The sequence below is a fragment of the Oryctolagus cuniculus genome, chromosome 16, assembly GCF_051225735.1.
Source record: "Oryctolagus cuniculus isolate XC-2025 breed Fujian yellow rabbit chromosome 16, ASM5122573v1, whole genome shotgun sequence".
NCBI classification, from domain to species: Eukaryota; Metazoa; Chordata; class Mammalia; order Lagomorpha; family Leporidae; genus Oryctolagus; species Oryctolagus cuniculus.
The window spans coordinates 88,987,146-89,011,632 of NC_142882.1; the positions used below are offsets into that span (position 1 = coordinate 88,987,146).

A 24,487-nucleotide genomic window follows, 5' to 3' on the forward strand; every position below is an offset into this window, starting at 1 on the left:
TGGTGCACAATCGTGTCTGGGTGCCATGGTTACCCTGTTGGGTGGTGTGTGGTGCACAGCCGTATCTGGGTGCCATGGTTACCCTGTTGTTGGGTGGTGTGTGGTGCACAATCATGTCTGGGTGCCATGGTTACCCTGTTGTTGGGTGGTGTGTGGTGCACAGCCGTATCTGGGTGCCATGGGTACCCTGTTGGGTGGTGTGTGGTGCACAGCCGTATCTGGGTGCCATGGTTACCCTGTTGTTGGGTGGTGTGTGGTGCACAGCCGTATCTGGGTGCCATGATTACCCTGTTGTTGGGTGATGTGTGGTACACAATCATGTCTGGATGCTGTGGTTACCCCGTTGGGTGGCGTGTTGTGTATAGTCGTATCTGGGTGGGGTTACCCCGTCGTTAGGTGGTGTGTGGTACACAGTCATATCTGGGTGCCATGGTTGCCCTGTTGTTGCATGGTGTGTGGTACGCATTTGTGTCTGGGTGCTGAGGTTTCCCTGTTGTTCAGTGGTCTGTGGTACATGGTTGGGTATCTGGAGACCTGCGGTTGCCCCGTGAGTAGCCGGGCTGGTTGGGACCTGTGGCGCCTGCTCCCTGGGCAGGGAGGAAATGCCCGGCTCTCACCAGGATGCAGAAGTCCCTGCTCCTGCTGGAGCCCACCGCTGCACCCGGCACGTGCAGACCCCAGCCCTCCTGGGGGGCTCCTGAGCGGCGCCTCTGTCTGTCTGTCCTGTGATATGGGGACAGAGCTTTGTCCTGGGGACCAGGTCTCCCAGTGTGGTGGGGCGAGTCCCTGGCTGTCACAGGGTCCTGTGACACGTCCCCTTCTGAACCGTGTGAGGTCTTGACGGGCGCTGGGTTAGGGTCAGGACGTCGTCAATGCCGCGCTCCTGTTCCTGGGGTCCTTGAGCCGAAGCAGCCTCTGGGGGGGGGTGGAGGCCACAGGAGGGGTGCAGCTGCCCACAGCTCGGCCCTGGACTCCGGCCTGTGGACCCAGAGTGCGTTTCCAGGGCGCAGGGCGCGCCACCTGCAGCAGCCCGAGCTGACTCACGCTCAGAAAGTGCGGCCGCTGCCTGTGGCTTGCAGACGCCGTGTTCTCCCTGGGTCCTTGGACACGGTCATCCTGGGTCGGGGCTGCCCTGGCGACATCGGTCAGCTTTTCCCAGGCTCTGCCTCTGAATACGGTTGCATTGGAAGCACGGGGCATTTGGTCTTCAGCGTGTGGGTGTGGGGGGTCGGGTCTTCAGTGCGTGTGTGTGGGGGTCTGGTCTTCAGCGTGTGGGTGTGGGGGGTCTGGTCTTCAGCGTGTGGGTGTGGGGGTCCAGTTCAGCCCTTTCCCTGGGCTGGGCTGCTGGGGTGGGCTGGTAGTCCATCAGCTTGGATGGATGGGGGTGAACCTGTGCCCGGCTCGTGGTGGCTTTGTCTCGAGTGGCCGTGGCTGCCCTGTGGCTGGCTGCAGGGGTGCTGGGGGGCCTGTTGCTCCCTGGACAGCCTGTGGCCCTCAACTCCATGGGAAGTCCAGGCCCTGAAGCCACACGTGTTCTCTCCTGCAGCTCGGCGCCAATGCCCTGCTCTTCGTGGGCGTGAACATGTACGGCGTGTTCGTGCGCATCCTGACCGAGCGCTCACAGCGCAAGGCCTTCCTGCAGGCACGGAGCTGCATTGAGGACCGGCTGCGGCTGGAAGACGAGAATGAGAAGCAGGTGAGTGGCCCCGGCCCCATGGCCCCTCTGCCCCTCTGGAGCTGCGTGGGCGCTGGGCTCCCGGCTGGTCTGTGTCGGGTGGTGGGCCATATTCCCAGTGTCACACATTGGCACTGGGGACACAAGACTCCCTCAAGGTTGTGTAGGAGTCGCACGGATGGGCAGCTGGACTGGCTGTCCTCGGAGGGCTGACCAGCTTGCAGGCAGTGGTGTAGCAGCTGGCATTGGGTGCATTGCCTTCTGGATGTGCCTGGAACAGGCTAATAGGGCCAATGTGAGGACAAGGCTGGTCCTGGCTGTGCCCCTAGGCCTGACCCACAGGCCCCCGCGGCATGGACAAAGGGCTGAAGCCTCCATAAGCTCAGTGTTGGCCCTGCATGGCTGGCCCCAGAACGTGCTGGGAGTGAGTGGGGCAGGGTGGCCACAGTGGAGGCTGCGGCCTGGTTCCTGGACACATCCCACATGGCTGCCACCCCATTCTCACACCCCCAGGCTGGCCTGGCCTCACAGGTGCATCTCTTGGTGGGTCTGGCCAGGCTCTTTCCCAGCCTGGGGCTCCCAGGCCCTCCCAGGCGGGGGCTGCTGGGAGATGGGAGAGGCAGGACCTGTTTCTGAACTGTGTTCCCTATGTGGTGATGATAGGGCGTGGCCGTGCTGACCGCACCCGTACAGATGCACACATTGCTTTTCGCACATAAACATCGTGATGGTACCTCGGGTCCACAGTAAAGCAGGACATAAGTAAGAAGTAGGTCATAGAGGTGTGTTAAGATCACGTGTGTGTTGCCATCTGTGCGTGTGTGTGGAAGGACACACAGGTACAGTACATGTGTCCGTTTGCATATGTGTGGAGAAGCACGTGTGGATATTGCGTGTTTGCCTGTCTCTGCATGGGTGCACATGTGTGTCTTTGTGGCCGCATGTGTGCACCTGCACGTGTCTTGGGTGTGTGGGATCTGCGTACGTGAGTGTGGCCATAGGTCTGTTGTGCGTAAGCCTTAGTCTTCTGACACTGTGCCCTGAGCAGAGTTGTCAGCGCCAGCAGTGACGTCCCCTGGCTGCTTTCTGAGAGGGCTTGACCTTATTTCTCTCACCCACAAGGTCCTAGAAATGAATCTGAGAAGCCCTGTTTCCTGCCAGTGCCGTGGCTCACTAGGCTAATCCTCTGCCTTGTGGTGCCGGCACACCGGGTTCTAGTCCCAGTCAGGGCGCCGGATTCTGTCCCGGTTGCCCCTCTTCCAGGCCAGCTCTCTGCTGTGGCCCGGGAGTGCAGTGGAGGATGGCCCAGGTGCTTGGGCCCTGCACCCCATGGGAGACCAGAAGTACCTGGCTCCTGCCATCAGATCAGCGCGGTACGCCGGCTGCAGCGCGCCCTCCGCGGCGGCCATTGGAGGGTGAACCAACGGCAAAGGAAGACCTTTCTCTCCGTCTCTCTCTCTCTCACTGTGCACTCTGCCTGTCAAAAATAAGGAAAAGCACCTGGCTCCTGGCTCCTGCCATCGGATCAGCGCGGTGCGCCGGCCGCAGCGCGCCGGCCGCAGCGGCCATTGGAGGGTGAACCAACGGCAAAGGAAGACCTTTCTCTCTGTCTCTCTCTCTCACTGTCCACTCTGCCTGTTTAAAAAAATAAAAAAATAAATAAAGAAGCCCTGTTTCCCCTTAAAACCTCCCCTGAGTCCTGGAGAAAGCAGAGACTTCCCTGTGGACTCTGCTTGTGTGCATTTCTTCCTTTTCTTAAAACCTGATGTATTTGAGAGTCAGAGACAAAGAGAGGGCGGGTTGGGGGAGACTCCGTCTGCCTGCAGTGACCAGGCCTGGGCTAGGCGGAAGCTGGGGGCCAGGCGCTCAGTCCAGGTCTCCCTGCGGGCGACAGGGACTCAGCTGCTGGAGCCATCGCCACTGCTTCTGAGGGTGTGCGTCAGCCGGGAGCTGGAGCCCTGGGAGTGCAGCACACGCTCGGCTGAGGCCGTCCGATGTGGGACACGGGTCCTAGCCAGCGTCCTTTTTTTTTTTTTTAATGTAACATTTATTTGTTTACTTGAAAGACAGAGAGAGAGAGAGAGAGAGAGAGAGAAAGGGAGAGGGAGGGAGGGAGGGAGGTATTGATTGAGATTGAGAGAGATTGAGGAGAGAGATGTTCTGTTTACTGGTTCACTTTCCAAATGACTGCAATGGCCAGAGCTTAGTCAGGCAAAAGCCAGGAGCCAGGAGCTTCTTCTGGGTCTTCCTCATGGGTGCAGGGGCCCAAGCGCCTCGGCCATCTTCCACTGCTTTCCCAGGCCATTAGCAGGGAGCTGGATCGGGAGTGGAGCAATCAGGACACAAGCCGGTGCCCATAGGGGAGGTCAGCGATGCAGGCGGCAGCTTTACCCGCTACGCCACAGCGCTGGCCCCGTATCTCCTCCTCCTACCAGCGTGCTTGACGATGGCTGCTTCGCTTTGCCTTTCTGCCTGACTACAGGAGAAGACCAGACCGGAGCTCAGGTTCCCCAGTTCTGCTTTCACAGCTCTGACACCAGGGGCTGGCGCTTCCCTGCCCGGCCAGCCGGCAGTGGCACGGTGATGTCCCCGGCCCTCTCTTGTTTGGTTCTGACGCCATCAGAGCCTGGGGCTGAGGCTCAGTCCCCACGACCACCACCGCTCCAGGGAGCTGGTTCTGGAGTGGAGCCGCCAGGTCTCAAAGCAGTGCCCACATGGGGTGCTGGTATTGTAGGCAGTGCCACAGTGCTGGTCCCTCGCGGTCATTTCTCTCCCAAGTTCCTGGGCGATTCTCTGAAGTTTCCCTCCCTGCAGCACTGGCTCTGCGTGGGGCCCTGGTGAGCCTGTTGGAAATGCAGACTGTGGGGCGCTGCAGGCGGCCGGGCCCTGGGGAGCGGCCCCTGGGGAGCAGCCCCGTGCCCCGTGCGGCTTCTCATCACCTTTGCTTGCCCCCTTCTCTGTCCCTGCCTCTCCCGCCCGCCCCTGTGCCGGCACAGACGCCGCCCTGCCCGCCAGCCCCTGCAGGGCTCCCGCCTCTCCCAGAGAGAGGGGCGCCTGTCTTCCAGCTTTGTGTTCCTTTGCTCAGAGTCTCTACGTTTCCTTCCTGGCTTCCTCTCCTTGAGAGCGGAGCAGGTGTCTCCTTGGGCAAGCACAGACCTGGAACACGGCCTCTGGGGTCCCGGGGCCCTCCTTGTTGGCTGCTGCCCTCTGCCGCCCCAGCCCGGGCTGCCTCTCAGGGGTCGTACCCGGGCCTCAGGGTCCGCCCCGCCTCCTGCTGGATCCGGGAAGGAAGGGAGCCCTCTGCCCTGTGGTCCTGCCGGCTCCGCTGGTCTCAGATGCCACAGGCGTGCGGTCTGCTCCTGTCTGAGCACTGGTGTTTGGGGAGCCCTGCCCAGGCGTCCCCTGTGTCCAGTGAAAGCGCAGCCTCCCGCGTGCATCCCGGGGCGGGGACCCTATCCACAGCCCGCTCAGTTCGCAACACTTCATTCAGTGGCTGCCTCTAGCGCCGCCTTTAGCCACTTAGTGCCTGTTAAGATGGGTGATGGGGAGCACCCATTCTGGGGGTGACTGGGGTAAATCCCACCTGGGGGTCCAGCATTGTCACCAGGGGCCAGGGAGTGGGGCCTGCAGGGGGCCGGGCCTTGGAGTGGGCGCGTGGCAGGGGGAGCTGGGCTCCCGTGTGAGGGGCTGGGGCGTCGGTGGAAGGAGGTGGCCCTGAAGGGGGCAGGAGGCAGGGTGGCTCCTTGTCTCCTATGTCTGCTCAGGGACGGCTGCACACGGTGGTGGCACTGGTGCTGCACGTGGACGGGGCCTGGACACCCATGGGAACGAGGCACTGGCCGTCGGGAGTGAGAGCCCGGCAGGGGAACAGGTGCACAGGGGGGACTTTGGGGCTGCTTTTGTCCCTTCCTGAGGCTGAGTGTGACACCTCTGGGGCCTGGCGGAGGTACCATGGGCGAGGAAAGGGTCCAGCTCCCAAAGTGAGTGCTTGACTCAAGAGACCAGAAAACACCTTCCCCTGGGACCAGCCCAGCAGACGGGAGGCCGAGCGGTAGACTGCTGCCCTGAGACGCAGGCCCAGCACTCACCCCTGGTCCTGTCCCGGGGATGTGACGGAGTGGTTGGGCGATGCTGGGAGAGCAGCTTCCTTGTGCAGGGCCTGGGCAGGGCTTCTGCTGCCTGCACATTGGCGGACCCACGCCAGCAGGGCCCACAGCCCGGGCGGACCCCAGCAGCAGGGTGTGGTCCTGGGTGGAATCCAGCGAGGGCCAGGCTGGGTCTCTGTGCCCACCCGCTGCTGAGTTGTGCACCAACCCTGGGACGTTGCCAGTCACAGCAGCCGTGGACTGAGGAGAGCAGGTCAGGCCTGGGAGGGTGACCCGGGGGTGGTCCCCAAGGCGGGTTGTGGGCTGGGTCCTGGATGCTGTGGGTGGCCGAATGGCGGTCGGCTCAGGGAGCTTCTTGCAGTGGTTGGACAACTGGCGTGGGCCTGGCACGTGAGGGGAGGACTCCGGGGCCTCGTGCCGCCCACCTGGGTGAGGCCGACCAGGTGCTCTTTCTAGGGAGAACACACGGCCCCTCCTTCTCCAGGCACCTTCATGCCCTTTGCGCCTGCATCCGGTCCCTGCCCCCCCCCCCACCTTCCTGCCCAGAAGCCCCCGTGGGAGGGTGCACCCCAGCTGCAGGGAGTGAGGGTCCCAGCGGTGCGTGGGGGAGAGCCACGGGCACCCAGCCCCTCCCATGTCCCCCGGAACCAGGCTGTGCAGCTGAATGCCAGGAGGTGGTGCCTGAGGAGAGCTCTGGCGCTCGTGGCACACGGGTTCCGGCAGCACCGCCCCGTGGGGCCTGCCTGTGGGAGGCTGGGGGCGGTGAGGGCTTTGAGGGAGGTGTAGCAGTCTGCCAGGCCAGGCGGGAGGTGGGAGCTGCCGGTGGCGTCAGGCGCAGGCTGGGGGCCATGGGACGTCTTCAGCAGGGCCGCGAGCTCTGGCTTCCTTCGTCATGGAGAGGTGGGGACGGGCCTAGACCACCTGGGTGCCATGGGTCCTGGGGTCCGGCCCTGGGCTCTGTGCTGGTCACAGCTGAGAGCCCAGAGAAGGGTGCCCTCTGCCTCTGGGTTGCTCCCCCCGCCACCCCCCACTGCGCCCAGGAAGCCTGGGGCCCCTAGCTCAGCACCCCCACCCCCACCCCCACCGTGGAGCTCGGGTCCTCCTGGGGCCCAGCTGTGCCTCAAGTGCGTTATCGAAGCAGAATTCCAGAAAGAACACCTGGCTCCTCACGGCACACCCTCCTCCAGCGCTGTCCTGGCTGGGCGAGCGGAATGGCCTGGGGGCAGCAGGCGTCCCTCTGGGTGACACAGGCTCCATGCAGGGCGGGGCCCCACCTCGGCTCCGCCCTTGTTCTTGTCCATCTTGGTAGTTTCCATGACAACGGCAAATTGCAAGTTCAGAATAATTAAATGCTTTCCCAGTATTTATAGAATTATTGTTCTTTAGAATTGCTATAATTTTATATTAATTATACTTAATATGTATTTTTATGTAACCTTAATAATATTTTGGTCTTATTTAATCCTGATGTTAAGTAGCAGTAATATTGCTGTACAGAATCACTTTTATGATACTTTTTGGGCCATAAACAGAAACTTTGCATCTGCTAGAGTTCTCCCCATTACACCCCCACCCGCATCTCAGCCAGGCCTCAGCACCCCAGCACGCCCCCACCCCCCTGTGTCTCAGCCAGGCCTCGGCACCCCTGCACACCCCCACCCGCATCTCAGCCAGGCCTCTGCACCCCTGCACACCCCCACCCCCCGAGTCTCAGCCAGGCCTTGGCACCCCTGCACACCCCCCACCCCTGGAGTCTCAGCCAGGCCTCGGCACCCCGGCACACCCCCGCCCCCGCTGTGTCTCAGCCAGGCCTCTGCACCCCTGCACACCCCCCACCCCTGGAGTCTCAGCCAGGCCTTGGCACCCCTGCACACCCCCACCCCCTGATTCTCAGCCAGGCCTCGGCACCCCGGCACACCCCCGCCCCCGCTGTGTCTCAGCCAGGCCTTGGCACCCCGGCACACCCCCACCCCCTGTGTCTCAGCCAGGCCTCTGCACCCCTGCACACCCCCCACCCCTGGAGTCTCAGCCAGGCCTTGGCACCCCCCTGGTGCCTGCCCCCACGTGAGGGCCATCTCTCCTCTGCGGCTGGCTCCTTGCACTGAGCCCCGTGTCCACTGGGTGGCGTGAGTCGTGTTGAGATGGTCCCTGTTGGTGGATGGAGCATGCTTTGTGTGCCCGTGTGGGCTGTCTTCACGCTCGCCGCCACGGATACTCTGCTGTGCGGACCGCCTGCAGGTCTGTGTGGACGCGGCTTCGGTTCTGCTGGGGCCGTGCCTAGCAGGGAAGTCGCTGGCCCGGGGGGCCACTCTCAGGCCGGGCTGATTCCCACAGCGACTGCTCCATTCTCTGTTCCCGGTAGGACGAGCTGAGGCTCCCGTGCCTCCACGTTCACGATCTTTTGCTTTTCATCCACTTGCAAGTCAGAGAGTGAGAGGGAGGGAGCGAGAGTGAGCGAGAGTGAGAATGAGCGAATCTGCTGCTTCGCTCCCCAAATGCTTGCGAAAGCCAGGGCCGGACCAGGCTGAAACCAGGAGTCGAGACCTCCACCAGGTCTCCCACGTGGGTGGCAGGGACCCATGATGCACTGCCTCGTAGGATGCATCAGCAGGAAGCTGGATTGGCAGCGGAGGAGCTGGGACTTGGACTGGAGCTCCCGTGTGGGATGTGGTGCCCCAAGTGGCCGCCCAGCCTGCTGTGTCCGCCTCTCACCCCTGTTTTTTTTTTAAACTTTTCAAAAACCTTGAGCCCCCTGTTGGCTCACGTGGATTTGGAAGAAGCAACGCAGAGGTCCCACGTGTCCTTGACCGGTTTCCTTCTGGGGACACGGTGAGGTCGCAGGTGCAGCGTCACAGCCAGGAGCTGGACGCTGGGTGGGGGCACGGGCATCGCTCCCTGTGAGGATCTCTGCTGTCGCCCTGACGTAGCCACACCTGCTCGCTGCAGCCATGGCCCAGTTCTCTGCTTCTGTGAGTTTGTAATTTCAAAAATGCCACGGACGTGGAATCCCGTGGTCTGTGGGCTTTCCGCGCTGGCTTCCTTTCACCCAGCATGCTTCTCCGGAGAGTCGGCCCCGTGGCTGGTTCCGTTGTTTTGCTGGGTGACAGTGTCAGGTGTGTCCGTATCATCGCTAGCCCTCTACCCCTTGAAGGAGGCTTTGGGAGAACATTCGTGAACAGGTTCCATCTGAACGTAGCTGTCACTCTGGATGAATGCCGGGAGTGCAGGGGTTGCACAGTTAGCTTCGCAGACAGAGGAAGCTGTTTTCCAAAGCGTCTACACCATTTCCATTCCTGGCAACATGTGTGTGTTTGTGTCTTTTGTCCACTTGCTTTGTTAAAAAAATATTTATTTGAGAAGCAGAGTTACAGACAGAGGGAGAGGCGGGGGGGGGGGAGGGATGTCTTTCATCTGCTGGTTCACTCCCCAAGTGGCCTCAGTGGCCAGAGCTGGGCTGATTTGAAGCCAGGAGCCAGGAGCTTACTCCAGGTCTCCCACGTGGGTGCAGGAGCCCAAGGACTTGGACCATCTTCCACTGCTTTCCCAGGCCATAGCAGAGAGCTGGATTGGAAGAGGAGCAGTTGGGACTAGAACCAGTGCCCACATGGGATGCTGGTGCTGCAGGTAGCAGCTTTACCTGCTACACCATAGTGCCGGCCCCTCACCCACTTCTTAAGTGGGTTCTTTAACTCTTGGCTTTAGCTGTTGTAGCTTCCATTCCTTCCCTGGGCTGTATGCGTCAGAAACATTTCTCAAAGCTTATCCTTTCATCTTAACAGGCTCTTTCAGAGAATACATGTCTCTAATCTCGATGAGGTGCAATTGATTGGTTTTTCCTGCCATGGGTTGTACTTTTCATGTCAAGTTTAAGGCCTCTGCCCACTCCTTCGTCCTGAAGATTTTCTCATGTGGTTTCTTAAAAGTTTTGTAGCTTCGCATTTTGTGGTTAAATCTGTGAGATATGGTAAGTCAGTGTTTGCACCAGGTGTGGGGTTTGGGCGCAGGTTTGTCTTCTTCCTATGGATGTCCACTTGCTCCAGCGTTTGTTGAAGTCTGCCCTTCCTCCATTGGATTCCTTTGGATCTTTGTCAGAAATTGATTGGGTTCATTTGTGAGGGTCTAGTCCTGGAGTCCTAGGTTCCAGTTCCTGTTATATTGTACTGTGTGGTTATCCTGCAACCAGTATCACAGAGTATTGATTAGTATTGTGGTATAATAAGTATTGAAAGCCAGTAGTTAATCCTTGGCCTGCAGTGCTGGCATCCCATGTGGGCACCGGTTTGCGTCTTAGCTCCTCCTCTTCCAATCCAGCTCTCTGCTATGGCCTGGGAAAGCAGTAGAAGATGGCCCAAGTCCTTGGGCCCCTGCACCAGCGTGGAAGACCTGGAAGAAGCTCCTAGCTCCTGGCTTTGGATCGGCACAGCTCTGGCCATTGCAGCCAATTGGGGAGTGAACCAGTGGATGGAAGACCTTTCTCTCTGTCTCTCCCTCAGACTGTAACTCTACTTCTCAAATAAATAAATTAAATCTTAATAAAAGATGTTTTAAAAAAATCCAGTAGGTTGACTTCTTCTACCTTACTATGCTTTTTCAAAATTGTGTTAGCTATTATTATTATTTATTTTCCTTTTTATGTAAGTTTTATGGTAAACTTGGCTGGAATTTCGATAGGAATTGTGTTAAGTCTGAATTCAATTTGGAGAGGATTGACCTCTTTACCGTGTGGAGTCTTCCAGTCCATGAACATGGTATGTCTCCATTGATTTAGAGCTTTTATGATCTAACCAATGTCTTATCTTTATAAGTGTACAAATCCTCTGTGTATTTGTTAAATTTACATCCAAGTATTTCATTTTTTGAACAATAATAAGTGGTATTTTAATTTTGATGTCAGTTTATGTGTGTTTATTGCTAGTCTACAAAAGCACAATTGACTTTTGGGTGTTGACCTTAAGAATTTCACTCTGCAGGCATGTGTGGTGTTTTGTGTCTGTGCATCCTCTCTGTTTGCTGTGTAGCCCATCATGTCTTTTTCACCTCTCCTTCCCAATCTCTGTGCCGTCTCTTTCTTTCCTTAGCTTGTTTCGCTGACTCGCCCTCCCAGGGCGATGGCATGTCTGGGTGTGGGAGCTGACACCCGGCCTTGTTCCTGGCAGGAGCATTTACTGTTTTTTGCTGTTAAGGGGAACGTTAGCCCCAGGTTCTTGCTGCTAATCTCTATCTGTCTCCATCTCTCTGGAAGTTTTCATCATAAGTGGGTGCTGGGTGTCATCACTTTCCTTGTCTGTACCCATTTCTCTGCAATTTTTAATTCTTTTTCCTGCTGGTATGGTGTTTTTTTCATTAAAAAATTTAAAGTTCTTTTTTAATTTAAAAGGCAGAGTGACACACACACATACACACACACACACACACACACACACACAGATCTTCTGTCTGTTGGTTCATAACACTCCTGGTTCCCAACAGCTGGGGCTGGGCCAGGCCAGAGCCAGCCGTGAGGGACTCCATCTGGATCTCCCACGTGGGAGGCAGAGACCCAAGGACTGGAGCCATCGCTGTTGCCTCCCACGCACGTTAGCAGGGAGCAGAGGCGGAGGTGGGACTCCAGGCGCTCTGGCGTGGAGTGCGATGACTCAGCAGCGTAACCTGCTGAGCGTCACAGCCTGCCCCTGGCGTGGTGTCTAGCGCTGATGGGTGGTGTGGTTTTGAGCACTGGAACATCCGTGGCGTTGCATCCGTGGATGGAGGGAGCCCCGTTGGGCCTGGGAGCACAACTCTTTCTAAGCGTCACTGAATTGCTGGGGTGTTATCAGGAATTCTACATTTATGTTCATGTTTTTACAGATATTTATTTTAGTACTTGAAAGAGTGGTACAGAGAGAGGGAGAGACAGAGATTTTCTGTTCTCTGGTTCACTCCTCAGATGGCTGCATAGAGTCGGGGCTGGAACAGGCTGAAGCCCCGAGCCCGGAACTCCACCTGGGTCCTCCAAGTGGGAGGCAGGGGCCCAAGTCCTCCTGTCATCTCCCCCTGTTTCCCCAGGCATATTAGCAGGGAGCTGCATGGGAAGCGGAGCAGCCGGGGTTTGAACCAGCGCTCGGACGTGGGATGCTGGTATTGCAGGCTGCGGCTCAACCTGCTGTGCCACAGTGCCTGCCCCCATATTCATCCTTAGAGCGTGTTTGCAGCCGTTCACAGGCCCATCCCTAGAATGGCCGCTTTAGGGGCCAGCGCTGCAATATAGGTGGTGGAGCTGCCAGCTGTGATGTTGGCAGCCCATGTGGGCAGCAGTTCGAGTCCTGGCTGCTCCACTTCTGATCTGGCTCCTGCTAACGTGTGTGGGAAAGCAGCGGAGGAGGGCCCTGGGCTCCTGCTCCCACGTGGGAGACCAGGTTGAAGCTCCTGGCTCCTGCCTGGCCCAGCGCAGACAGGTTGGACAGCTGGGGAGGGAGCCAGCACATGGAAGCTCGCTCGCTCACTCTCTGTCTCTCTCTGTAACTATGCCTTTCAAATGAATAAAATAAATCTTTAGGGAAAAAAAAGAATGGCTGTTTTAAAGTCAGTTATGCTAGCGCCTCCTCTGCTTGGTGGGTGTGTGTTGGTGGTCTGGGTCCACTGGCTGAGCCCATGGTGTGTGAGCTTCCACAGGCCCCTGGACCTGGGGGTTGCCTGAGGCTCTGTGACCTTCATCTGGGCTGGTTTCCTGGGTATCGCTCTCGTGGGGGAAGGGGGCTGCCACCTCTCACTGCTGTGTGGATGTGAGAGTCCCGGCTCCTGGGAGGTAGCGGGTAAAGTTTCCGCCTGTGATACCGGCGACCCCTGTATGGGCACTGGTTTGTGGCCCGGCTGCTCCACTTCCAGTCCAGCTCCCTGCTAATGTGCTTGGGAAAGCAGCAGCAGAAGGCCCAAGTGCCTGGGCTCCTGCCACTCACATAGCAACGCTCCTGGCTCCTAGCTTCAGCCTGACACAGTCTGGCCATTGTGGCCATCTGGGGAGTGAACCAGCGGATAGAAGATCCCTCTCTGTGTCTCTCTCGGTTTCTCTCTGTGACTTAACCTTTCAAATAAATAAAGAATATTGAAGAAAAACCAGTGAGTTGTGGCTCCCGTGGCCCCACACATATTCTGTGCTGAGGGAGGAGGGGGGTCCCTCCTTTCTAGGAGGTGGGGGTGCCAGGCCTGGCTCCACTACGTGGCCTGGGGTAGGGTGGGGGCCGCGTCCACTGGGGACCTCTCACGCCAGCTTTGCTGCTGGGGGCGGGGCTGGAGCCCTGGCCTTTCACCGTCTGTGGCCTGCAGTGGGGCTTACTGCCTAGAAGTTTCTTTTCTTTTTCTTTTTCAAGATTTATTTATTTACTTGAAAGTCAGAGTTACACAGAGAGAGAAGGAGAGGCAGAGAGAGAGAAGTCTTCCAGCCATTGATACATTCCCCAGTGGGCACAGTGGCCAGAGCTGCTCTGATCTGAAGCCAGGAGCCAGGAACTCTCCCATGCTGGTGCAGGAGCCCAAGCACTTGGGCCATGCTCCATTGCTTTCCCAGGCTACAGCAGAGAGCTGGATCGGAAGTGGAGCAGTCGGAACTCGAAACGGCACCCATATGGGATGCCGGCACCGCAGGCGGGGACTTTATCCGCTACGTCACAGTGCCGGCCCCGTCTAGAAGTTTCTTTTGTGAGACTGCTCAGCCAAGGGCCTCAGGCTGGGGAGAGGGTTCTGGGGGGCCTTCTCTGGTCTGTGGCCACTGGCGTTTCTGAGTTGCTGCCTCTCCGGCTCTGAGGCCGGGATGTGCTGCGCAGACAGAAGACGCAGCCGAGCCCAGCTGAGTGGGTCCCTGCCGCCTGGGCCATGAGGAGCTTCCTGGGTGGTCCGAGCTGCCCTGCGGGAGGAGGAGGGACCAGGACGCGGCAGAGTCCTCACGGCTGCCACCTCCGCCTCTGATTGGTGTTGAGAGTGGCGTGCCGGGCAGTGAGGGTCACCAGGTTTAGGTTTGCGGGGTCCTAGCAGGCGCTGCCTTCCCTGCAGGGTGCTGGCTCAGGGTGGCCTCTGTCCCGAGGCCTGCTGCCCTGTGTTCTCTCCACACTGATGCTTTGCTTCTTGGGCCCCCGGTCGGTGTTGAGACTGGGTGCACATTTGAAGAAATCCCTCTGTACTGCCGCGGGCCGGGCTGGGAGGGAGGGTGGGGGACTGGCTGGGTAACGGGGACCCCTCTCTCCCGCCCAGGAGCGGCTCCTCATGAGCCTCCTGCCCCGCAACGTCGCCATGGAGATGAAGGAGGACTTCCTGAAGCCGCCAGAGAGGATCTTCCACAAGATCTACATCCAGAGACACGACAACGTGAGGTAGGGTCGCGGTGGGGCGGGGCGGGGTGCGGGCCGGAGCCGAGCCTTGCTCCGCCGGTGCCGGTGCCGGCGTCTCGGCTGAGCCTGCCACACTCCTCGCTCCTCGGCTGTTCCCGTGACAACCTCGGGAGGTGTCACAGTTATCCCCACTTTACAGGTGAGGAAAGTTAGCCCTCAGAGCCAGCCGACTCGCTGGCTGCAGACACTCCAGGGTACGCACTGGCGCTGCCTGTAGGGAGTTGACACTCGAGGTGGGCGGACCCGGCGGGACCCAGACGCTCCCTGTCCGCTGCCCTCTGCCGGCTCTTACGGTGTTGCTGTCAGGCTGTGTGCACTTGGGCCCCTGAGGAGCGCTGGTTCTGCCTTCCGGCCAGCACCGCAGACTGGTCCCCGTGAGCCAGGGTTTGTGGACCTGTCCGGGCCCCTGCTGTCCCTGTGTGCTAAGGGCGTGGCCGCTTGGCAGGCGGCTCATTCACGCCCTGCCTCCGGCTGCTGCGTGAGGACCCTGCAGAGGGTAGGGCCGAGGCCCTGCTCTGTCCTGGAAAGATTTCAGCCGCAGGAGCCAACGGAAGAGAGACCGGGGAGGAATGGAGCGGTCGTCAGTGAGAACAAGCGCCGGGTTTAAGTCAGGGCTGTGGGGCAGCCTGTGGCGCAGGGCGATGCCCGCATCCCACGGGGGAGCCCCGCATCAGGCCCGGCTTCTGCCCCGCCCCGCGTCCCGACGGCAGCAGGACGGGCCTTCCTTCCTCAGAGCTTCCTTGGGCAATGACAACAGGCGAGGCAGACAACAAGGGGACTGGAAACCTCAAGGAAACCCAGCGAGCGAGATGCCCGCGGGGCACTTGGAGAACGGAATTCTGCGGGGCTGCCCAGGGACCGAGCGCGCACAGCGTGAGGTCAGCCGCCGTCTCAGCCGCCGCCCCCAGTGCTTCCTCGCGTCTGAGGGGAAGCTGCGCGTGGTTTGCTTCGTTTCTCTGTGAGACTGTGGCTCCCACGGGCAGAGCAAAGGCAGGCGACAGAAGCCCCCTGAGGACCCTCGGCACTGGACTTCTGGGAGAAAACCTTCAGTCTGCTGGTTTAAAGGTGTTCAGAGAAAAGCCGTCTACACAACAAAAGGAAACGTGTTCTCCTCCAGCCGGGCAGAGCCATAGAAAGTGTTTGAAAAACCCGATGAAGCAGAAATTGCAGATTTGAAAAATTATTGCAATGAAAAATCCGCCGTTGCACACGGCTCAGCAGCACTGAGCGGGCAGGAGGCGGCAGCAGGCGTTTCGGGGAGGGCTGGCGCCCCCGGAGACCAGGGTGGGGGACACACACACACACACACACACACACGCCACCCAGCGGATCGACAGGCGGCCGGGAGTCCCAGCAGAGAGGGAGGCGGGGTGGGGCACGCGGAGAGGAAGCGGGGATTGAAGAAACAGTGGCCAGAGATGTCGCCCACGCTGGGGAAAGCATCGACCCACATCCGAGAAGCTCCGTGTACTCAGAGGGTATGTGCACGGACACCCACCGTCAACAGACGCTCTGAAGCTGAGCGCGGCGGAGCAGCCGGGGAGGGACCACTCGGGCCCTGCAGGGGCTGCCCGGTCAGACCCACAGCCAAGTCCTCCCCGGGGCCCAGGGGGCCGAGGCGGTGGGGGGCAGGAGCAGCCCCGTCAGCAGGTGTATCCCCTGCCCAGCCCTGGCGGACCACCAGGGACCCTGATCCAGTTTTCTCCGTGGCTCCCTGGGCCATCTTGGACGTACGCTGGGTGCAGAGTGGATCCTGCTGAGGGCAGTGACGTTCGCTGGGCGCCGTTGTTCACTGCTGAGTGCCGGGCAGCTGGAGCCGTGCCTGCCCACACAGCCCTCACCATTGGTACCTGGCGGATGAGCCAGTGAAGTAATGGACGAGTTGAACACTGATGGTGATGAATGACTTAAGCACTTGCCTGGCTCATCTCCGGTGCAGGACGAGATGGGCAAGTGGCCTGGGGTCCTTGTGCCCTCCTGTGCTGGCCTGTCTGTGGCGACACCCTCTGCTGTGGCCCTCCTTGGCGTGGATAGCTTCTGTGTGGGGCTGTGGTTTAGGGAGTCCCAAAGTTGGAGAAAAGCCAGGAACATCTGGACTGAGGGGAGCGAGCCATCAGGACCACGTTTCAGCGTCTTTGTTCTGCAAGGAGCACGCTGGGGAAACCCTGGAAGCGTCTTAGTCTTCTCGTCTGCACGGGGGCGGCTGTGGCTTGCAGGCGGACGCCGTCTTGCTCCGGCCCACCCAGCTCCCTGCTGCACCGAGCAGACCCCCAGCCGGCCCTCACCGACCGAGTTTCCACTGCACTGCAGCCTGGCGTGCAGGAAGTCATGGTCGGGGACCCTTCCATTGAGGGCCTTGTGGTCACCCCTGTCCGGCTGGCCAAAGGGGCCAGGGAGGGTGTGCAGGGGCCCAGGCACCTTGGGAAAGCACGCTGCTGCTGCTGCTGGCCACGTCCAGGCACGTGGTCTGCCTGGGGTTGGCGTGGGGGACAGCGAGCCCTGACCAGCTCAGTGGCTGCCCTCCCCACAGCGTCCCTGAGCCCCAGTGTGAAATGGGAGCGAGGAGGCCCTGCTGTCCAGCCTGCACGAGGAGGACGTGGGTGCCCCTGCCGCTCTAGGGGTGCGGTCACTTCCCGAGGGACGGGAGGAGGAGCCCATCACTGTCCCTGCCCCAGGGAAGTGTCCCTGTCCCTGTCACCACTTCTTTCTCTTGCAGCATCCTGTTTGCGGACATCGTGGGCTTCACGGGGCTGGCGTCCCAGTGCACGGCCCAGGAGCTGGTCAAACTCCTCAACGAGCTGTTCGGCAAGTTTGATGAATTAGCCACGGTAAGCAGCTCTGGGCGGCAGCGGGAATTCGGCCGCAACGGCTCCCGCAGCACGCTTTGCCAGGAGGGTTCCGGCCGCGGACTGGGGCAAAGCTGCTCAGCTGGCCCGTGGTCAGTGGCCACAGCTTTTAGCCTCGCCCTTCGCCGATGCGGACCTAGGAGGCAATGCTGCACCAGCTCGGCCAGCCGCCTGCCATCGAGGGCTCTGGGCACACGGCTCGGGCTCGGCTCGGCTCGGCTCAGCCACGTGCTGCCTCGTGGAGTTCTGGGCGTGGCACACAGAGCCAGTGGCTGCAGCCTCAGGGTTGGAGGTGGCTGTGGCCGTGGCTCTGTGGGCGCTGCCTCCGCTGGGCTGCCCTCCTGGGATGGAACTGACTGCTGGGGCCATCTGCAGAGCTGCCGAGCTGGCCTGGGAGAGGGCCACGCTTGCTCAGGGCAGGCTGCCTACTGGGACTGAAAGTCCTTCCTGGGACTGCCCCTGGCAGATCCCACGCAGGAGCGCGCGTGTTTGCATTCCCAGGTGGTCGAGTGGCTGATACTCGCTGGGTGTCCTGGTCTGGGGTCTCGGGAAACTCAGCAGTAAGCCACAAGGTATTTGCAGAGCGGGGAGGGGGCCTGCAGGGCTGGGCTGCCAGCCGAGGACCGTGCAGGCCAGGAGAGGGCACCTGCCCCCGGGTTTCCCCGCGGCCTGCATTGGTGCTGGGGATGGATCCGGCAACAGTGGGTCCTGTGCTGGGCTGCACCCTGCTGGCCCGAGGGGAACCCCGCACTCACTCCACTCCGCTCGTGCGTCCCCCCTAGACGTAGCGGCCCCCGGGCTGGAGGGGACGGCTTCTGAGGCTCCTGCCCACCTCCCAGGAGTCCCCTCTCTCCCTCTCCAGGAGGCCTGTCAGGCGCTGGTGCCCGGGGTCCCTGGAGCCCAGCCCCGTGAGACGGGAGGAGTGTGTGAGAGGAGCGAGCGGGAGGCTGGGCGGGGCCGCTGAGGTCGGGGTGGCCAGAGGTTCCCTGGATGAGGGGAGGGAGGGGCTGGCTGGGCGGGGTCACTGAGGTGCAGGAAACCCTGGAGGCCGTGTGGACCCCGGGGTGGACGCTGCTCCCTTTGGACGGTTGCTTTGGGAAGGGAAGGTCCCGGCATGCGTTGGCTTCCTGGGCATGGGGTGCTGGCAGGTGCACAGCCCTTCCTCCCTGGGGGGGCCGGGGTGCTGCCTAGGAGGCTCTGTGGACAGGAAGGGGAGCTGACACACGGCGCCTTCCTTCTCCCAGAAGACGAGAGTGCTGAGTGCCCGCCCTCTGCCAGCCCTGGCCCTGATCCGCGGCCTCGGGCGCTCTCCCACCCGTGCCTCCCTGTGGCTGGGCCCGAGCCCCGCAGAGCTGCCTCCTCTTGGCTGCTTCCTGCGCGGGTGGCAGTGCCTGCCCCCACCCCGCGGCCGCCTGGACCCTCTGCCGTCCGTCTCTCCCCGTCTCATCCCCACCTCCCTTCAATCCAGGCAGCCTTTGGTCTGCTCTGTGCGCCTCAGGTTGGCATCCTCTATGTCCCTGTGTGAACAGCGCAGGGAGCGCTCTGCGTGTCTGGCGTCCCCTCTCTTGCACCGCCAAGCTGAGACCTGTCCATCCGGGTGCGTGTGCAGCCGTCCCCGCCTTGTCCCCCAGATGCCCAGGACAGCGGCGGGCACCCTGGCACACCGTGCGGCAGCGCAGGTTTCTTTCCTCGGAAGCACGTGGTGGCTTCTCTTGGGCGAGGCTGAGTTGCCAGCACTGACTCTGTCCTTGGGGGCCTTATTCAGAGAAACAAGGCATTTCGTGTCTTTTCCTAGTTTATCCCTAAGGAGTTCCTGGTCTTTGATAGTACTGAAGGTGCTATTATTAACCCAATTTCTGATTCTCGGTTACAGTGTAGCAAAGTATAGTGGAGTTTTTGTATTCATTTGTAGTTCTGAAGTTCTCCTATAGTCACTTATTTTTGGCAGGTTTCTGCGGGTTTCCAGGGAGATCTTGATCATGTTGTTTGCAAATGAAAGCAGGATGCACGGTGCACTTGGGGAGGGCGGGCCCTGCTGTCTCGTTCTCGCTCCCAGGGAGAGCCGTCCAGCCTCTCTCATGAAGTTTGGAGTTAGCTGTGTGTGTGTGTGTGTGTAATCAGCAAATGGAATCTCTTTCTGTGTCACCCTGCTTCTATGCAGATGAAAGTAAAGACACATTGCCCAAAGAATTGTTTATGTCTCCTGCAACTTCCCGGGCCTTGTTCTCTCCATCATTGCGAGTGTTGAGATCTTGAATTCTCCTTCCAGATTGGTCAGTTTTCTGCGTCGCCGGTGCGTCAGCCGGGTCATCAGGTTCTTGGCCCGCACACCTTGCTGTGTCCTCCGGATGAACTGGTCCGTCCATGTGAAGAAGCGGCTCCACCCGTAGTGTTCTCTGCTCTGTCGTCTCGCTAGCCTGACACTGATGACGATCTCTGTTCCGCTTCCCTTTGGTTGTCATCAGAACGTAGGCGTCTTCCATGCTGTTAGGTCGTCTCTTCTGTCTTTCTAGTTAAAGTTTGTTTCCAGTTGGATTTTGCTTTTATTTTTTGTCCCATGCAACAATCTTGGTTAGGTTTGGAGTGTTCAGACTTCTCTTTGAGATATATTTATTTGAAAGATATGTATCTGGGGCTGGCACTGTGGCGTAGCTGGTAAAGCCGCCACCTGCAGTGCCGGCATCCCATATGGGCGCCAGTTCAAGACTTGGCTGCTCCACTTCCAATCCAGCTCTCTGCTATGGCCTGGGAAAGCAGTAGAAGATGGCTCAAGTCCTTGGGCCCCTGCACCCGTGTGGGAGACCCAGAAGAAGCTTCTGGCTCCTGGCTTCGGATCAGCACAGCTGTGGCCGTTGCAGCCATTTGGGGAGTGAAACAGCAGATGGAAGATCTCTGTCTCTCTCTGCCTCTCCTTCTCTCTCTGTAAATCTTTCAAATAAAATAAATAAATTAAAAAAAATAGAAAGATATGTATCTTCCATTTGCTGATTCATTTCCTTAAATAGCCACACACCCAGGGCGGGGCCGGGCTGAAGCCAAGACCAGGAACTCCGTTGTGGTCTCCCACGCGGGCCGTCTTCTGCTGCTTTCCCAGGCGTGTCCGCGGGGAGCTGGATTGGCAGTGGAGCTGCTGGGACTCGACTGGCGCTCTGATGCAGGATGCTGGAACTGCGAGCAGCGGCCTGGCCTGTGGCGTTTGGACTCCTGGCCGCTGTGGCCAGCTGTGACCTGTGGCTTCCCAGGACCGTGGTTTGTCCCCTCTGCCCTTTGTTCCCTGTTTGCTTTTCCCGCCTTTATGTGGATTTGTTGAGTACACTTTATGATGCTGTTTTACTGTGTTTGTTTGTTATTAAAAATAAGTCCCTTTACTCCATACTCGCGTGGTTCCTTTGGGCTTTCCTAGTGTCTTGTAACATCTGGTGTCCCGTGATCTGACTACCGCGTAAGAGCCTCACTTCTGGGGCGCAGCAGGTGAAGCTGCCGCCTGTGATGCCGGCATCCCATTCTGGAGCGCCAGTTCAAGTCCCCGCTGCTCCACGTCCCATCCAGCTCCCTGCTAACAGACGGGAAAGCAGCTGAAGATGGCCCAAGTGCTTGGGCCCCTGCACCCACATGGGAGACCCTTATGGGGTTCTTGGCTCCTGGGTTCCACCTGGCCCAGCCCTGGCTGTTGCGGCCATTTGAGAAGTAAACCAGCTGGCGCCGCGGCTCACTAGGCTAATCCTCCACCTAGCGGCACCAGCACACCGGGTTCTAGTCCCGGTCGGGGTGCTGGATTCTGTCCCAGTTGCCCCTCTTCCAGGCCAGCTCTCTGCTGTGGCCTGGGAGTGCAGGGGAGGATGGCCCAAGTGCTTGGGCCCTGCACCCCATGGGAGACCAGGAGAAGCACCTGGCTCCTGGCTTCGGATCAGCGCTATGCGCTGGCCGCAGTGCGCCGGCCGTGGCGGCCATTGGAGGGTGAACCAATGGCAAAAAGGAAGACCTTTCTCTCTGTCCACTCTGCCTGTCCAAAAAAAGAAAGAAAGAAAGAAAAAAAAAAAAGAGAAGTGAACCAGCAGGCGGAAGAGCTCTCTTTCACCTGCCTTTGAAATTAAAATAATTTTATTTTTTGGTAAAAAGAACCTGACTCCCATTTCTTCCCCGTTGGCCTTTCTGAACACATTCCAGTGTCTTAGTTTCTCCTGTGTGAGGCTGCTGTCTGTTGTTGGTATGCGTGTTTACACGGTCCGTTCCCTTCCGGGGGATTTCAGCACGAGGAGCTGCTGCGTGCGTTTGCGGGGCGCTCTTTCCCTTTCTCCACCCAGAGTCTCCCTGGCGTCTCCCGTGGGCTGGTGGTGACTTCTTCCTGCCTTCGTGTCTCTGAGGAGCTCCTCATTTTGCCTCCATTTACAAGGGGTTTCTCGCCACTGCTCGTCCGATGCTAGGCGGGCGGCTCTGCTTCCTTCGGAACGTTGGAGCCGCAGCTGTCATGCTCTGTGTTCTGTCTCCAGTGGGAGGCCTGCGTCGGCTCGCGCTCCCTGGGGTGGTGGGGCTCTGTCTCTAGTGGGAGGCCTGCGTCGGCTCGCGCTCCCTGTGGTGGTGGGGCTCTCTTGGCCTGGAAGCCCTGCCCTCTGTCCTGGTGTCAAGGGCTTTGACTCTGCTGTGGTTTTCTGTGCTTGCAGTCCGTGGAGCTTCTTGCATCCGTCCATTCACCATTGTGTCTCATTAGAGCCCAAGGGCTGGTGTGGCTTACCGGGCTAAGCTGCTGCCTGTGACACCGGCATCCCATGTGGGTACCGGTTGGAGTCCTGGCTGCTCCACTTCCAATCCAGCTCCTTGCTAATGCACCCAGGAGATCAGTGGAAGATGGCCCAAGTCCTTGGGCCCCTGCGCCCACGTGGGACGCTCCTGGCTCCTGGTTTTAGCCTGGCCCAACCCTGACCATTCTTTTTTAATTTATTTTATTTATTTATTTTTTTTGACAGGCAGAGTGGACAGTGAGAGAGAGAGAGACAGAGAGAAAGGTCTTTTGCCGTTGGTTCACCCTCCAATGGCCACCGCGGCTGGCGCACTGCGACCGGCGCACTGCGCTGATCCAATGGCAGGAGCCAGGTGCTTCTCCTGGTCTCCCATGGGGTGCAGGGCCCAAGCACTTGGGCCATCCTCCCCTGCACTCCCAGGCCACAGCAGAGAGCTGGCCTGGGAGAGTGGCAACTGGGACAGAATCTGGCACCCCGACTAGAACCCGGTGTGCCGGCGCCGCAAGGCGGAGGATTAGTCTCGTGAGCCACAGCGCCGGCCTTTTTTTTTTTTTTTTTTTTAAGATTTTATTTATTTATTTGAAAGGCAGAGTTACAGAGAGGTAGAGAGAGAAAGAGAGAGGTCTTCCATCTGCTGGTTCACTCCCCACATGGCTGCAATGACTGGAGCTGGGCCAATCTGAAGTCAGGAGCCAGGAGCTTCTTCCAGGTCTCCCACATGGGTGCCAGGGCCCAAGCACTTGGGCCATCCTCCACTGCTTCCCCAGGCTCATTAGCAGAGAGCTGAATCGGAAGTGGAGCAGCCGGGACTTGAACCGGCGCCCACGTGGGATGTGAGCATGGCCGGCAGCCGCTTACCTGGTGTTGTGCATTAAGTGAGTGCTTGGATCTGCAGGAGTCCCTCTCAGGGGAGCCCCTGGCGTGTACCCCTCCGATGTGCTCGCCTTGGGGCCAAGTCCCGAGCACCGCGGGTGCCTCTTGGAACGTCACAGACTGCCTTCCCAGAGCTCTCTGTGAAGGCCGGGGGAGGGAAGCAAGCCCAGAGCGCACTTGCCTTGGCTTGGCGGTTGCCGCGTGGTTGACAGTCACAGAAGGGGGCGATATCTTTGACCTTTTCCCATTGGTGGAGTAGTTGGTGGGTTTGCGGTGGCCCTGGCACTCCTGTATTTGGGAAGCTGGCGAAGTCACTGGACATGATGGAGAAGCGCCTGTCCTGCCGTCTTCCTCCAGCGTCACCTGGTGGTGGGGGGGGACAGGCCTCTGTCTGGATGTCAGTCTCCTTAACGGGAGTGCATTTGCTGGCCTCAGCCCATGGAGGGCCAGCTGGGACTGGCACAGCGTGGTGAGGCCCCGGTGTGCATCTGCAGAGGTAAGCCTGCTGGGGCCTGACTTCCTGCCGGCTGCGCCCTGGAAGCCCGTCCTGAGCCTGTCCTGGGGTGGATGAGGGCCTCCTCGTCCTGCTGTGACACTCGGAATCCATCCGGGACCTCCTGTGTCCACGAGAGCACATGGTGGTGTTTTGGGTTTCGGCCCCCGTGTGGCTGCTGCCTGGCCAGTGTGGGTTCCGAGTCAGGAGGGGGCAGGCGACAGCGCCAGTGGCCAATTTGTAGGACTGAGCTCTGGGCCACCCCGTGTGTGAGGAATCCCAGGGGGATGCGTGCTCACAGGCTGTGCTGTCCCCAAACGTGGCCACAACCAGGGACTTTGTCGTCCATAAGGACCGACACCAAGGAGTGTCCCAACAAGAATCCAGTGTGCGTGTGTTGCAGTTGATTTCTCAACAATGTTGCAGTGGATTGGTTTCTGAGAGGAGGAGCGTGGTGGGGGCAAGAGGCGGGGAGTCACCACACAGACCCCGGGAGTCGGGTGAAAGCAGGCCTGAGGCCAGCAGCCTACAAACTCGTTTATTTCAGTTGGTACAACAGCTTATATAGCCAAGACAGCCAATCCGGTCAAGGGGCGGTCTATGCCCCAACCAATCACAGCCTGTTGCCAGGCAATTTTCAAAGCCATCCAATCACAGCCAAGACAGCCAATCCAGTCAAGGGGCGGTCTGTGCCCCAACCAATCACAGCCTGTTGCCAGGCAATTTTCAAAGCCATCCAATCACAGCCAAGACAGCCAATCTGGTCAAGGGGTGGTCTTTACCCTAACCAATCACATCCTGTTGCCAGGCAGTTTTCAAAGCCATCCAATCACAGCCTGTTGCCAGGCAGGCTCCGTTGCCAGTTGGGTTTCAAAGCCATTCCTGAGTAACTGACGCTCGCTTGCCAGTGGCCATCTTGGCATGGCCTTCTCATTCCACCACATGCGTGTAGGGTCGGATCATTTGCATTGCTGTTGTTTGCTTAAAGGGGACAGGAGACAATCGTCGCACCCCCTTTGGGAACACGCGTGGCTTCAGGGTGCAGCGAGGTGTGAAGTCGGAGCAGATAATACGACGGCCCCCTCCGTGCCCACAGAAGTGTAGCCTCAGCAGCTGCCCCCGCCTCCCTCAGAGCCCCAGGTGCCCGTGCACCTGTCCTTAAGCCCGTCAGCACACAGCGCCACCACCTGGGGTGTCAGCCCCGGTCACGCCCACCAACCCGGCGACAGCTGCGGCTGGCTCTGGGGTGACGTAGGGCAGGGACAGTGAGAGGGGACGCGAGGACGTTGGTAGAGGAGTGGAACTTAAAGATGAGTATATTCTGGTGCAAAAAGTGGACGTCCACGTCTGTTTTTTTCGTAATATACATTTCCGTGAACTGGGTGTGGCACCGGG

The 24,487-nt window shown here is 59.5% G+C and overlaps 1 protein-coding gene across 1 annotated transcript in view; it reads left to right on the forward strand.

Annotated features, from left to right (window-relative positions):
• The window catches only part of ADCY1 (adenylate cyclase 1), an 88,465-nt gene that overhangs the window by 15,474 nt on the left and 48,504 nt on the right, over positions 1-24,487 (forward strand). The window contains exons 2-4 of the mRNA XM_070059440.2: positions 1,547-1,696; positions 14,005-14,123; positions 16,858-16,969. Of these exons, the coding sequence (XP_069915541.1) occupies positions 1,547-1,696; positions 14,005-14,123; positions 16,858-16,969 (381 nt within the window). The remainder of the gene's footprint in view (positions 1-1,546; positions 1,697-14,004; positions 14,124-16,857; positions 16,970-24,487) is intronic.